General features: G+C 43.0%; 1 protein-coding gene across 4 annotated transcripts in view; it reads right to left on the bottom strand.

Moving 5' to 3' along the window:
* Window positions 1-12783: 12783 nt before the first annotated feature.
* The window catches only part of LOC128346839 (mannosylglucosyl-3-phosphoglycerate phosphatase-like), a 38918-nt gene continuing 36395 nt past the window's right edge, over window positions 12784-15306 (bottom strand). For 3 of the 4 annotated variants that reach the window (XM_053300561.1, XM_053300565.1, XM_053300562.1), the window contains 2 exons: window positions 13455-13547; window positions 12784-13211 (listed from right to left, as the gene is read on the bottom strand). In XM_053300561.1, the coding sequence (XP_053156536.1) occupies window positions 13027-13211; window positions 13455-13547 (278 nt within the window). In that variant the 3' untranslated portion in view covers window positions 12784-13026. The remainder of the gene's footprint in view (window positions 13212-13454; window positions 13548-15306) is intronic. The other variant, XM_053300563.1, reaches the window with a different exon arrangement.

A 15306-nucleotide genomic window follows, 5' to 3' on the forward strand; every position in this document is an offset into this window, starting at 1 on the left:
CAGAATCACCCAGCAAGTATGAATGGGGATTTGAACTCGGGTCTCCCTGGTCCTAGTCCAGCACTCTAACCACTACACCATGCTGGCTCTCTTTTCTGTGATGACCTAGAGACCAACCGGGCTGCTGCATTCTGGACCAACTGTAATTTCCGGACTACATACAAGGGCAGCCCCACATAGAGCGCATTGCAGTAATCCAGTCTGGAGGTTACCAGCATATGTACCACTGTTCTGAGGTTGTTCCGCTCAATTATAGCTACACCACCAGTACATTTTTGAAGCACTGTACTTGCTCAATGGGATGTCTATGGGATGCAATAACCTTATCCACAAATGTGCCAGGTCACACATTAAATTCTCCATGCAGCTGCACTCCTGGGGTCTCTCAGGTCACGCCAGATGAAGGAAGGTAATCATATATGGGCTGACCCAAAGAGTTTGATACTGTGAGAAGTAATTCTAATTATACCCCTGCATCTGTTAATCATGCAGATTGTGCATGTTTTAGGTATATTAATAACATATTAAATGTCCTTATAATTGTAGGAATTGTCATGATATTGGAATTACAGTAAAATACTAAAAGCATAACTACATAATGATTGTGCCCTTGTAATATAGTAGTGGCTCTTAATGTCTTAATGTAGTACATTTTATTCTTTTTTGTGTGTGTTAAGTGATGGTTAAAGAAACAAAAAGCTGGGTTCACAAAAGAAATGACTGCAGTCCTTCATTAAAATCAATTGAAACCTTATTGCTGATTTCAGTAGAAGCAGGATTTCACCAAGTGTCTGTAACCTTTGTTAGGGGTGTGCACGGAACCGCCAACTGCGGTCCAGCACTGGGGTGGGGGGGGTACCTTTAAGAGCGGCGGGAGGGTTTACTTACCCCTCCCGCCGCTTTCCCGCTCTGGGCATGCACGTCATGGAGATGAGCACGCGCTTCACATCTCTGTGACGTGCGCGCGTGCGCAAAGGACTGCTGGGAGTTTTTTCAAGCAACGTCAGGGAAGGGGCGGCAGGGAGGTGTCCTGCCGCCCCAATTACTTTTAGGATTACGGCGCCAGAGCGGGAAAGCAGCGGGAGGGGTAAGTAAACCCTCCCGCCGCTCTTAAAGGTACCCCCTCCACCTGAACCTGACCTCCCAGGTCCGGACCGGTCTGGAGGCTTCTTCAATGGCCTCCGGACCGGTCCGGGCCCATCCCTAACCTTTGTGGCCTTGCTGTTGAAATGCTCTTTCAAAGCACAGTTGAGTGCTGTGTGACAGCACTCATCATATGCACAGAGGCACATGTTACCAAATCCTTCTTAAACATTGCTGTAACACTAATTCCCAGCTTTTGCTGGTGCCACCAGCCTACACAGTTAGTGGATTGGAAAATGGACGGCCTAGCCAAGTTATGTTTCAAATTCTGATTTTGTAGGGCAGTTCAATATATCAGACTGGACATCAGTTCTCATACCCCCATGTTATGAACATCATGGGGAATTTACTCACTATTTGGCGCTCGGTTGGAGCTGCCATATCTGTAACTAAGGCTGCAAACTAAGGGATTTTCCCCCTTTAACTGAATTTATTTATAAAGCACCAGTCACATACATGCAACTTTACAAATAATGAGAGAACAGGCCTCTGTCCCCAGAGACTCGCCATCTACTCTATATATGTACAAAACCACCATCTACATCTACAAAGTAGGAAGGGGATAGACATGGAGGCAGGGGTAGGTGTGAAGAATCATCATTATACTTAATTCTCTTAACCAGCCACCAGCCATGCGTAGGGATGTGGCAAGGCTATGCATGCCAGCAAGGTAGACGCCTGATTGGCTGGGCACCGGTTGGCCTCTTTGAAGCTGATTGGCTGGGCACCGGTTGGCCTCTTTGAAGCTTATGGCAGCAAGGAGAGGTAGGAGAGGCAGTGGTGGCCACGTTGGGGAGGCGGTGGCAGGAAGGCAGGCGAAGCTGCGGCGGGCCCGGGCCCGGCAGGGAGGTGGTGGTGGTGGGCCCAGCTGCAGCGGAGAGGCAGCGGCGGTGGCTGATCCAGCCGCGGTGAGGAGAGGAAGGCGTGGTGGTGGTGGGGCTGGCTGCAGTGGAGTGGTGGCAGCAGCGAGGAGCTGGTGGCAGGCCCAGCTGTCAGGGTGAGGAGGCGGCTGGGCTGCTAAGCCAAAAATCACGATGGGGTGGAGAACTGGGCCAGGTGCGGGGGGGAGGCAGGAGGCAGCGGGAGGGACTGGCGACGGCTCTGTGCAGGTGTTGGGGGTGAGTGGGGGAGAGAGGAGAGACTGGGTAGGAGGGGGAGGGAGAGGGAGGGGAAAACAGCCGGCCCCAAGGAGCGCACAGATGTTCTGTGCAGGGTTGGCTAGTATGCCATTATTTCAGTCACATGTAATTAGGCTTGGCTGAGAAGGGGAGGAGCAGAATCTATGGGATAAAGGCACACTTCCATCCTGAGAGATTTTAAACTTGGGAGGCAGATACAAATATTTTAAATAAATAAATTAGGAACACAGCTGTAGTAGCAAAAAAAACACAAAAACTCTTGCCCCCTGTCCATGGTACTGGCAGCATCAGTTCAATGAAAAAGATCAGCACAAAGAAAAATTACTGAAATAACAAGATGAACAATTTATTACTAATATAAAGACTAAATGTTGATATGTTGCTGATATATCTAATGCAGCCTATATATCCCAATATGAAATCTTGAACAAAAGTGTGTGTGTGTGTGGTAGGGGGGAGAGGGAGAGAGCACAGTGGTGGTGATCGCATTCAGCACCCAGGCTGTCGCCAAGATCATTATGCCTCTGGAATCAGGGAGCAACTGGAGACAACGTTTCATACCATTGAGGAAGGCCTGTTAAAGGCTGGAACATGTTTGAATGAATTCCCTCTTTTTGATTTCCAAGATTCCCCCTTCTGTTTGGCTGGAGTTTTACTCCATCCTTATTCCTATTTGTTTTGAGGATTTTTTTATTCTGTGAGCCTCTTCTCATGATTACAGAGAAGGGCTAGAGGGTGGTCTGCAGGGAAGGCAGGTTAAACTTACCTTCCCCACAGATGAGCGAGCTGGCATTGCTCAGCACGCTCCCCATGCACCCAGATGATTCTCTGTACACTGAGGCACCAGGGAGGGTCAGGGGCTAGGATATGTCAGCCTAACCCCCGGAAATACAATGCTGCGCCACACGAATGCACAGTGCATCATGGGGATCCCCCCTCCCATTCCCTCCCCTTCCTGGGCTCTCCACACGATCAAGAAAATGGGGTTAAGGGAGCGCTTGATGTCACAGCAATAGAGAAAAGTCCAAATGTTTTAAAATAAATATTTGTCTCACAAAGAAAAACAGAGAACAAACAAAAGAAAATTTGATCCTTTCCAAGAAATGCAGTTCAAAATACGCAACAGTTACAGCTGAGTTAACTAACAGTCGGAGTCCCTTTTCTGCCAGCCTCTTCCTTGGTAATTACCTTCCAACTGACTCTGCTTCCTAGGTTGAGATCCATGGAATTCTCTCTGTGTCAGTACTAGTATCTAGCAACAGTTGCCATGCTGCCCTCACTAACCCCCAGACCAAGCAACATATAAAATCATAAACAATTGTTAACCAGTGAGCTCTTCATAGTCCTGATCCTTTTCATTGAATTGATGTCATTAGTCATTTGTTCAGTTTTGGCTTACTGGCAACATCAGTGCCAAGAGTAAAGGCTGTGTTTTATCTATACCACCATTGTCCTCAAAAACCGCCATTTTGCTTTCTTCCATGGAAGTGAATGGCTCTCATTGACATATAGGAGAAAGTAAATAGCACACACACACACACAGAGCCCAATGGTGAATGCTGGCTACTTTGAAAGTGTAAGAGGAGCAAGCTTTCTTCCATTTCCACCCAGCACGATCCTTGTCTCACATGGTTTCTGGTGTAGTATGTCCCTGTAGACAAGAGTGATAACTCTGGAAATCAGGTGTAGCTGAAGAATAAGTTGCTGTGCCTGTGTACAGTGTTAGAAAATCCTCATTACCATGCATTAAATACATGCTGTATTTACCTGAATCAAAGATGACTCTGAATGTAAGATGATCCCCTTAAAAAGGAGAAGTTAAATAGAGGTCATACCTGCATTTACTTGAAAGGAACAGGACGCTGAATGTAAGACAACTTCCTGATTTCTAATATTAAAAAACTTGGGGGGAAACCTAGTCTTGGATTCAGATAAATACAGTAACCATGCACTATATTTGATGATGCCTGTACATAAATAGGAATTAATGGAACGACAATTGAGCTATATTTAGTACTCATTCATTCTAGGAAATAAAAGAGGTTTAGTGTTTTCTGATGTAACAGACGTATAACATTACCATGTTCATTCAATGAGGCAATTAAAATAACAGACATTTTAAAATATCTTTTATAATCCCCCTCTAATTACAATAATAATGCTATGGGGGACCCCAGCTTTTTATATAATGGAAGATTTGATTATTCAACAATCTGAATATGAAAAGAAATTGTAAATGACACTCCCTTTCTATATTCAGTCCACAAAAACTTCATGACCCAGGCAATCTGAGCACATATATATACCAATACAAGTTGTCAGTAATGGCGGGGTGGGGGGTGGTTTAGCCAATCTCCCAGCAAAGAGGCTCTCAAAGTTAACAGCTCCAGTGCCAACACCTTTTTCATTATTGTTCACTGTCTCGGCACTGCATTCTCCACGACACCCTCCACATGGACCCCCCAGTGCTCCATATGTTCCATTATTAGTCATGTGGTGATTGAGAATATCCCAAAGGGCTAAGCTGAGGGCAAGATGTGGGAAAGCAGTAGCACACTCACGATGTCATTAAGCTCACCAAGAAATCCACAGAAGCTGTCAGCTAGTGTCCAAGACACTTGATATTGATATTGGGAGCCAGCACAGCACGGATAAACTGATCTGGCATATGAAGGCAGCATCTACATCTTGACAGAGAATGCTGAAGAGGTGGGCAGGTCAAAGAGCTCATCACTGGCTCCTAGAGAAACCAGCAGTGGCCTGTGAGACTGTTGGGGCAGCCTCTCGCTTCCTAGGGGTACTGAAAGACCTGTGAGCCCTGAGGAACCTGTATGCCCTCAGTCTGCTGGAAACCTGAGGAAACAAAACGGACAGATGATAGATGACGGGAAACAACCGACGGATTCCCTGCGAGAAATACTCGGCGTCCAACAGAAAAACAATAAGATACCACAGCTGACACTTACCAAATATTCTTTGAACTTAGAGTACACTTGGAAAAGACACATTGAAACCGTGTAAAATACTGGATAGCTGTTGTGGTCTCATAGTTTTTGATATTATTGTTTAATTGTGTGTACATATGTATTGCTATAAATGTGTGGCTATTGCATCTTATTTATATATCCAGTTCACTATATACAAATTATTGATCCACTTTCAATATAATTTATATTCATATATTTAAGGGGGGGGTTTGTCTTTGGTTATATTATCAGGATCTGTTGTTTTGTTTTTATGTACTATATTTCAGATCCTTCATGTTGTTCTTTATTACAGGTATAGACCAGAGTACAAAAACACAAAAAAGAACAGACATACGAAACCAGAAAACATAAGAACAAATATATCAAGATCAAACATTTAAAAACCTGAATGGATTTTACAAATTATATAACAGTACCTGGCCATTTTATTAATAACATTCTCATCAGGATTGGCTAACAAAAACTTCAGATAAAAATCATCAGGATGCCCTATAAAATCAGTCAGCAAAGGGGAGATTATCAAGATCAAATATATTAAATATTAAATTAAATATATCAAGATCAAACATTTAAAAACCTGAATGGATTGTACAAATTATATAACAGTACCTGGCCATTCTATTAATAACATTCTCATCAGGATTGGCTAATAAAAACTTCAGATAAAAATCATCAGGATGATTTTTAAAATCATATAAAATCAGTCAGCAAAGGGGAGATTAATCCTAAACAGGCATCCCTATACAAATCACAATATAAAATAGAATGTGCGCTGGTCTCCACTTGGCCTGTACCGCAGGGACATAGGCGGGTGGGGAAAGGAGTGCCTTTAAATCTACCCTCCAAAACAGCGGAGGGAAGGACGTCCAAACACACTAAAGTCAAAGCGCATCTAAATTTGGGAACGATAACAAGATGCAGATAACTTGCAGGGTTCCTTCATGTTGTTCTTTGGTTGCCCTGAGCAGAAGGTGGAAGAGGCATCCAGGCCAGAGAGGCCATCACCAGCTCCTATAGAGAACAGGAGTGGCCTCTGAGAACAATTGGGGCAGCCCCTCCCCCATCTTCCCAAGAAACGGAAAGACCTGGGCAGGGGCATAGCTAGGAGAGAGGGGGCCGTGTCCACCCCTCTCCCCAGCAGCCCCTTGGAGTGAAGGAGATAATGAAGAAAATAGGGAGGGGTGGAACTGGGTACTCAGGCAGCTTTGCTGCCGTGTAGCTGCCAGGATCGGGCCCGATCCAAGCTGTTCACACGTGCGTGCAAAACCAGGCTGGGCTCCCTTAGCCCAGTTTTTGCACACACGTGTGAATAGCCTCAAGGTGTCCTTGTCATGTGTATTTCTAAATATATGAGCAAAGCATAATGGAAGCAAATAAGCTCCTGCAACAAGTAGCACAACTGCTGACCCTGACTCAGATTCCCAGAGCTGGTGGCTGACATCCTAAGTGTGAGGCCACATACCTGGCGTCCCCACTGTGGAGAGCTGTGCAACATATTTCTGGGTGGCACAGGGCACTTCCAGAGGAAGGCAATGGGTGAAAATCCACCCCCCGCTGGCGCTACTGTGGAGCTAAGCAACTGAGAGGTCCATGGAGAGCTAATTTTAACTAATTTTAACTAATACCCGCAAAAACATTCCACTCTCCACATGCCTCTCAATCTAAATTGAAATACTGGCTCCAAACTGCTTCACTCCTCTCTCCCAACTACTGGAGCAAGTCACCTTATGAAAGCTGGAGAGAGATTCCAGGTTGTTAGGAAAACATCCACAGCCCCTCACTCCCATTCCCTGGCTGCTTTTAGATAGTCAGAACATACCTTTTATGCAAAGCTTTTAGCCATGTATTGTTTTAACCAGTTGGAAGGAGATCGGCTGTTTAATTTTTAATGTCAATGCTTAATGTTTAGTGCTGCTGTTTTATAGGCGGAATTGTTATTTTATTTTGAGGTTTGTTTGCTTTTATTGTTTTAAATTAATAGCCAACTTGGAAAGGTTGGTATAAATCCTGACCATAACATAAATAAATAATAAAATAAAATACATTACAGAACATTAAAGTTCTTTTAAACCCCTGGCCATTCATCAGTTGCCCATTCAAGGTGATCAGGATGTCCAGACTCACTGGCTGACATCCTGACTAACCAGGCACTGGTGCTTCTGGAAAGTTCAACTAGCTCAGCTCCAGTGCTGGCTCAGCACTGGAAGCAAATTTCAGCGACTCCCCCCTTTCCCTATTAGGTTCCTCAGGAAGGAACCTAATAGGGAATTTCAGAAAGCTGTTAGAAGAGACAATGAGCAGTACTACAATGACATCTGTAAAAACCTTGAGGATAGAAATAGACACGGAAAAGCAAGGAAAGTTTTCTAAAAGATCTCTGGACTCAGAAGGACATCCCAACCTCGAACTGGTATGTCAAGGGATACCAAAGGACAGATAGTAACCGATTCAAAGAAGATCAAACAGAGATGGAAGGAGTATACTGAAAATCTATACAGCAGGGACGTCAACATCCAAGATACTCTAGAAGATATTCCCTACTTGCAAAACCTCTAATACGGGAAGATGAAGTGAGATCAGCACTCTGGTCATTAACGAGTCGGAAGGCAACAGGAATTGATGGAATCGCTACAGAAATGTAGGCAACAGAAGAAGAATCAGACAATGCTCTAACCAAACTATGCCAGCAAATTTGGAAAATGACACAGTGGCCAACAGATTGGAGAGAGGTCAGTCTACATACCCATACCAAAGAAAGGAGACTTAACAGATTGTGCAAACCATCGTACAATATCCTTAATTTCACATGCTAGCAAAATAATGCTCAGGATCATCCAACACAGATTAGATAGAGCCCTATGTGGAAAAGGAAATGCTGGATGTTCAAGCTGGTATCAGAAAAGGCAGAGGAACAAGAGACATCATTGCTGATGCACGCTAGATAATTGAGAAAGCCAAATAATTCCAAAAAGAAGTCAATATGTGCTTTATTAACTACAGAAAAATCTTTGATTGCATCGACCATGTCAAGTTGTGGAATATCCTTAGGAAAATGGGCATCCCAGAACATCTCATTGTTCTCATGAGAAACCTATACTCCAGGCAGGAAACCACAGTCCAGATGGAACATGGTGAAACATACTGGTTCCAGATCAACAAAGGAGTAAGACAAGGCTGTATTCTTTCTCCTTCTTTATTCAACTTATATGCTGAACATATACTGAGAGAAAATGGATTGGAAGATGAGCTTGGTTTTAAAGTTGGAGGAAGAAACATCATTAACTTGCGCTACGCTGATGACACCACTCTGATAGCTGAGAATGCAGATGATCTGCAAACTCTAGTAATGGAAGTCAAGGAGCACAGTGAAAAAACAGGATTACAACTAAATGTAAAGAATTCTAAACTAATGAAATTGGGTACAGCAACCAGCCTCAGAATTGATCATGAAGACATTGAAGTGGTAGATAACTTCTGCCTTCTAGGATTGACCATCAACGGTAAAGGATCCAGCAGTCAAGAAATATGCCGCAGAATAGCACTTGGTAGGATTGCAATAAAGGACTTGGAAAGGATATTTAGATGCCGTGACGTGTCTACACCTACAAATATTAGAATCGTTCGGACAATGGTTTTTCCTGTGACACTCTATGGATGCGAAAGGTGGACTTTGAAGAAGTAAAATAGAAAAAGTATTGATACTTTTGAACTTTGGTGCTCGAGAAGACTTTTGAGGATACCATGGATAGCCAGGAAAACAAATAAATGGATCATAGAACAAATCAATCCAGAATTTTCACTCAGGGCACAAATGACCAGGCTCAAACTATCATATTTAGGACACATTATGCGAAAACCCAGCTCCCTTGAGAAGTCCATAATGCTGGGAAAGTTGAAGGAAAGAGAAGAAGAGGATGACCAGCAGCAAGGTGGAAGAACTCGGTTTCGACAACAATGAATGTACCACTGAGACCCCTTAAAGGCCAAGTTGAAGACAGATCATCCTGGAGAGAATCTATCTATGTGGTTGCTAAGAGTCAACACTGACTTGATGGCACTTAGCCAACCAACCAACCAACCAACCAACCAACCAATCAATCCCCTTCCCCAGGAAGTACTCTGTAATACCCATAAACATGTTCCTGAGGGTCACACAGCCCTCAGTGACATATCTTTAAGTGGCACAGAGGGCATCCAGGGGAAGGGGAGGTCACTGGCATGCATACATACTAGCACTGGTACAACATTAGTCTGGAACTCTTCAGAAGCACTGTTGTTACACTGGTGCTTCTCCCCATTGCACTGATCATTACAATGTCAGCCAGTTTCTGTAGAGAGGTATCCTTAGCAATCCTAGCAGGTTTCATTTGGGTTAGCATTAAGAAACCTGAAGAGGACTGCTAGCTGCTTTCTACATGCTTTAGACTGTTAATGTACATATGAACATACACATGCATGTGCATATAGCAGCCCAGAATGCATAAGACTCGAGTCAATGAGTTATATTCATTTTTTTCACATTTTCTAAGTAATCTGAGCTCCCCACAGTTACTTTTATATGAAGACTATAGTGCTGTCTATTTCCCTGACCTGAAGGATTTTAAAAGGAAGCTTTTCTGATGACCTTTTCACTTCCTTTTCTGTAAAGATTTTTGAAATGAATTTGAAGCACATAAAAATTATTTTATCTGTGTCCTTAACCAGTACATATGCAGGGAATATGTATACATCTTCAAAACCCTTTTGTGAAAACTTTTTTTTCAGTAGAGTTTTAATCAAATATGAGTGATGAATATAATACAATTTATTGTGTGCAAAACACAATATAATTTACTATAGCCTTCTGATTTAATTGTCTTTACTCTAGCCAATTAGCTGATCAGTTAAGCAATGTATATACAATACATTCAATACAGATCATGCTTTGAGAGTGCATTTAATTAAGACTGTCATTACTAGATAAAGTAACCCAAAGTAATCATTTATTATTAGAGACATTTGATTCAATGTGATTGTCTAATTTAAGAGGCATATACATATTTTTGACTGTGACATCAGCACTGAAGATTTTTTTCGCAGATTACAACTCTGCTTCAGTTTCATACTTTTGGATTATAATTAAGGAATGGATCAATTAATGGTAGCATGGAGCCAAACTAGACGTGATAGTAGCAAGTCTATGTGTTTATATCTGGATCTGCCCCAATAAGAAAGAAAGAGCTAATAAAGAGTTGGATCTGAAAGCAAAATGCTTGGTGATCGCCCCACCCCACCCCACCCCATCTTACTGCAGTCTTTGCTGCCCAAGTGATTCTGTCCTCAGCTAATCTCCAATGTGCACTCAACTAGGAGCAAATTCCTTAGGGAAAGGGACTGCCAGGCAATCAGTAGCAGGGGAACGTTTTTGCTGCTCAGATCAAACTCCTCTTCCCTCTTTCTATGTGATGGGGAACATCCAAGTTTAAACACGCAGATCTGCTGCCATTATGTGTACTTTATGCCTTAGGAGGGCAGGAACAGAGCAAAGGAAGTAAAAGGGTTGGAAGGCAGGACTAAAGAGGAGGGAATCTGGCAAGACAGAAGAAGGAAAAGAGGCATGATGTCAGTATGCTGTGAACTGCTGTTCTAGCACAAAGCTAAAGCTAACCTAAAAGTATATATAGCCATTTAGCCAAAAGTGATCAGGAAAAACCGGTAGAATTGGTGCAGAATATGACTAAAAAACTGATAACTAGAAATAACTAGATAACTTTGCTTGGGTAAATGACACGCCAGACAATCTCCTTGGAAGAGCTAGCTGCCTGTGCAGCAACCAATAAGGTCCTTGACCTAAGACCTGCTGGATCTCACAGGCTATATGTAGCTCTTCCATTAACTCTGCTAGCTTCAAACTACAGGGAAGGGAGGATTCTGTGCATGAAGCTTTCAAGCAAGAGCTGCATTTTCCCCACAAAATGGTGAAAATAATGACTGCTTCTCCAGGCTCAATCCCTGCCTTCTGGGGAATTCAGAAATGTTGGGGTGGTTGACTACCTACCCCCTAAACGGCTAAGGTTTGAGAGTGAGTGGCAGGATACGGGGTTTCCCCAACCTTCTTAGAATCCAGCTGCTGCTTCTCCAACAGAACTACTTACAAGTTCTTACCAGTTGTGCTATTATATTAATTCTCCTGGATGTGCCTTGGAATGTGCATCCCAGAGCTCAGCTGATTGGCTGAGGCGCACCCAGGAGGATTGCTCGCCATGGCAGCGGCAGGCCTGGCCGTAGAGGCCAGAGGCAGCGGCAGGCCCAGCCCAGCTACGGAGGCAATGCCCGGGGCAGGGGGAGAAAGGGGCGGAGAGAAGTGGCAGTGGGGAGGGGAGGTGGCTGGGCCCGGAAGCAGAGACTGGGGCAGAAGGTGGGGGGGAAGAGGTAACCGCCGGCTCCAAAGAGCGCACAAATGCTCTGTGTGGGGTCGGCTAGTAGTATTATTAAACAACATGAATTTGCTGATGGGCTTTTACATTATCTTTATATTTTTCACTCTTTTTCAACTAGATTATAAGCCCTTGAAGTATACTAATGCCCACCCATTAATGGCTTACAATCTAGTTGAAAAAAGATTAAAAACCTAAGGATAATTTAAAAGCTTATCAGAAAATGCATGTTGTTTTCAAATAATGCATATACTGATGTGACCCAGCTGAAGATGAGAAGGCTATCATAGCAACAGCTGGTTTTCAGTGCCATTCGTTATTCCGATGACTAAGCAGACCAAACTCCTACGGCCCCATGCTCCTGAATCTCCTTTCTGTAGTGCCTTCATTTCTTGGTCAGTAAAACAGGGACCAGTAACATCTATAGAAATAAAGGAAAGCCCTCCCTGCCCTCATTTGTAGATTGCTCTCACATCTCTAGATAGATCTCTTTTTGTAACTGGCATATTAATTCACAAAGACAGCAGTTACATTGGCAGCCATTACTAAACTATCATTACAAAATTAAAGCCATCCAGTGGCTATGATCCAGTGGCTTGAAATGTGGCTGTGATTTAACAGTACAAAGGCAAGGATGATACATTGTTCAACTCTCCAAATACTAGAGTTTCAGATGCAGTTTCATTGCTGCCTGATTTGAAGCCAATAGAAATGAGACAGTTTGTTCTTTTTATCTGGGTGTTAAGAATAACTTATGATCCTCTTCTGTCTTTCCCCTCCGTTTAATATCAATAGCAAATACTTTGTGACATGAGCTTTTAAAAATTGAGATGCCTACCAAGTTATGAAAATAGCTAGAATTATTTTCCACCCAGTGACTGTCCTTCATGAGGATTAGTACAAGTGGCAGGTTGCAATGTTAAACGGGCATACCAATCTCTTTCTGAAATAATATTCTTTATCAATTAAATGCTTTTTCTTTGGTAATCTTTTTGACTTTAGCCATTTTAATTGAAACAGACAGTTACATATAAAATCTGAAAATGTATATTTTAAAAGAAAACATAGACTTCTCAATTAAATAAGATGACAAGAGAATTGTATTTATAATAATGAAAATGAGAAGCACCTTTTTATTTGTTTTAGTAGAAATACCGGATGCAGCAGGAAAGGTTTGCTCTCTTCACAAATGAGTAAAGACTAAGATCAAGAGAACAACTTAAGTAAAATGGAAATAATAAAAATGAATTAACACATATCTTGGCAATAGCAATATCACAAGTTGCATATCAGACAATTAACATTTTCCAAGATTCTATACCATGAGATGGTTTCCTAACATTAATCAGAGTCAGAATTCTCACAGTCATTGCTAAGAAGGGGAGGGAATGCATGTAAACCTTCCTTCCTTGCCATTCGGAGCTGATGCAGGTGTTCCTTCATGTCTTGAGAAATGTGATAGATTCTTCCTTCTACACCAGGCACTGCAATTATAGCTTCACTTCCATCTGTTTGTGTTTCAAAGGCTTGAAATGAAATAATTAAATGTTAGCACAAACCACTGAAAACAATTAACATGTAAAATGACCTAAATGAACATCTGCACATTTGCTTAATATATATTCAAAGGGGGAGAGCTGGTCTTGTGGTAGCAAGCATGAATTGTCCCCGTTGCTAAGCAGGGTCCACCCTGGTTTGCATTTGAATGGGAGGCTACATGTGAGCACTATAAGATCCCTTAGGAGATGGGGCTGATTTGGCAGGAGCACCTGTATGCTTGCATGCAGGATTCTTCCACTGGCATTTCCAAGACAGGGCTGAGAGAGACTTCTTTCTGCAATCTTGGAGAAGCCTCTGCCAATCTGTGTAGACAATATTGAGATAGATGGACCAATGGCCTGACTCAGTATAAGGCAGCTCCCTATGTTCCTATTTTGACCTGACTTATAAAAACCTGGAGTGTGCCCTTATTCTCAAAGTCTTTCATAGTTGCAATGATCCCTTGAGAATCACATCAGCTGTAATCTACAAATCAATTACATCAAATAACTTAAATATACACCAATTCTGAACCACTGATGCCAATGTGACCAAATGAGCTACAACTTTGCTACTTTATGGATTGGTCAGGATCTCAGTTTTGTCTGACAAAGTTTTAGCTTGTATCTGCTGTCTGTAAAGTTGGCATTAGGGATGTGCAAAAAATTTCGGGCACAGAACGATCTGTGCCCGAAACGAACAATTTCGGGTGATTCGGGGCCGAACCGAATCACCCCCGATGTCCCCCGATATTTTTCGGGCACGAGCCGAATCACCCGAATTTCGGACCTGAAAAATTCGGGTGATTCGGTTCATGGCTGATTTTTGGCGATTTTTTAAAGTTTTAGTGACTTTGGGGCAGTTCGGGGGCATAGCATGGGATCTGGGCAAAAGGAATGGGGTGGGGTGGTAGTGCATACTGGGTGCAGGCTACCACCCCAATTTCAGGGGGATTGGGCAAAGGGCTGATTTTTGGTAAATTTCTGAAATTTTCATGTCTTTGGGGCAGATTGGGGCATATTGGGGCAAAAAGTGGGGCCTGGGGCAGAATAGTGGGGTGGGGTGGTAGTGCCTCATGGGTGGAGGCTACCACCCCAATTTCAGGGGGTTTGGACAAAGGGGTGATTTTTTGAGAATTTTTGAAGTTTTAGTGACTTTGGGGCAGTTTGGGGGCAGAAAGTGGATCTGCCCCAAAATAGTGGGGTGGGGTGGTAGTGCCTCATGGGTGGAGGCTACCACCACAATTTCAGGGGGATTGGGCAGAGGGCTGATTTTTTGAGAATTTTTGAAGTTTGGGTGTCTTTGGGGCAGATTGGGGGCAGAAAGTGGATCTGCCCCAAAGGAGTGGGCTGGGCTGGTAGATAGTGCCTAATGGCTGGAGGCTACCACCCATGCCCAATTTAAGAGTGATTGGGCAGGGGGTGAATTTTGGTGAATTTATTTTTATGAGGTTTGTCTTCATAAGGTGAAGTGTGCTAAATTGATTACTTCCTCATATTATTCATAGTAAAGGAAAGTGTGAAAAAGTGAAAGTGGGGTCATGAGAGCTGTTTAATTGAAAAAAATCTCATTTGCTATGATAGAATGAGAATTCACACCTTAGAAGTTTTTTCTGAGGTGTGAATTCTCATTCTATCATAGCAAATGAGATTTTTTTCAATTAAACAGCTCTCATGACCCCACTTTCACTTTTTCACACTTTCCTTTACTATGAATAATATGAGGAAGTAATCAATTTAGCACACTTCACCTTATGAAGACAAACCTCATAAAAATAAATTCACCAAAATTCCCCCCTCTGCCCAATCACTCTTAAATTGGGCATGGGTGGTAGCCTCCAGCCATTAGGCACTATCTACCAGCCCAGCCCACTCCTTTGGGGCAGATCCACTTTCTGCCCCCAATCTGCCCCAAAGACACCCAAACTTCAAAAATTCTCAAAAAATCAGCCCTCTGCCCAATCCCCCTGAAATTGTGGTGGTAGCCTCCACCCATGAGGCACTACCACCCCACCCCCACTATTTTGGGGCAGATCCACTTTCTGCCCCCAAACTGCCCCAAAGTCACCAAAACTTCAAAAAT

Source organism: Hemicordylus capensis, chromosome 2, assembly GCF_027244095.1.
Source record: "Hemicordylus capensis ecotype Gifberg chromosome 2, rHemCap1.1.pri, whole genome shotgun sequence".
NCBI classification, from domain to species: domain Eukaryota; kingdom Metazoa; phylum Chordata; class Lepidosauria; order Squamata; family Cordylidae; genus Hemicordylus; species Hemicordylus capensis.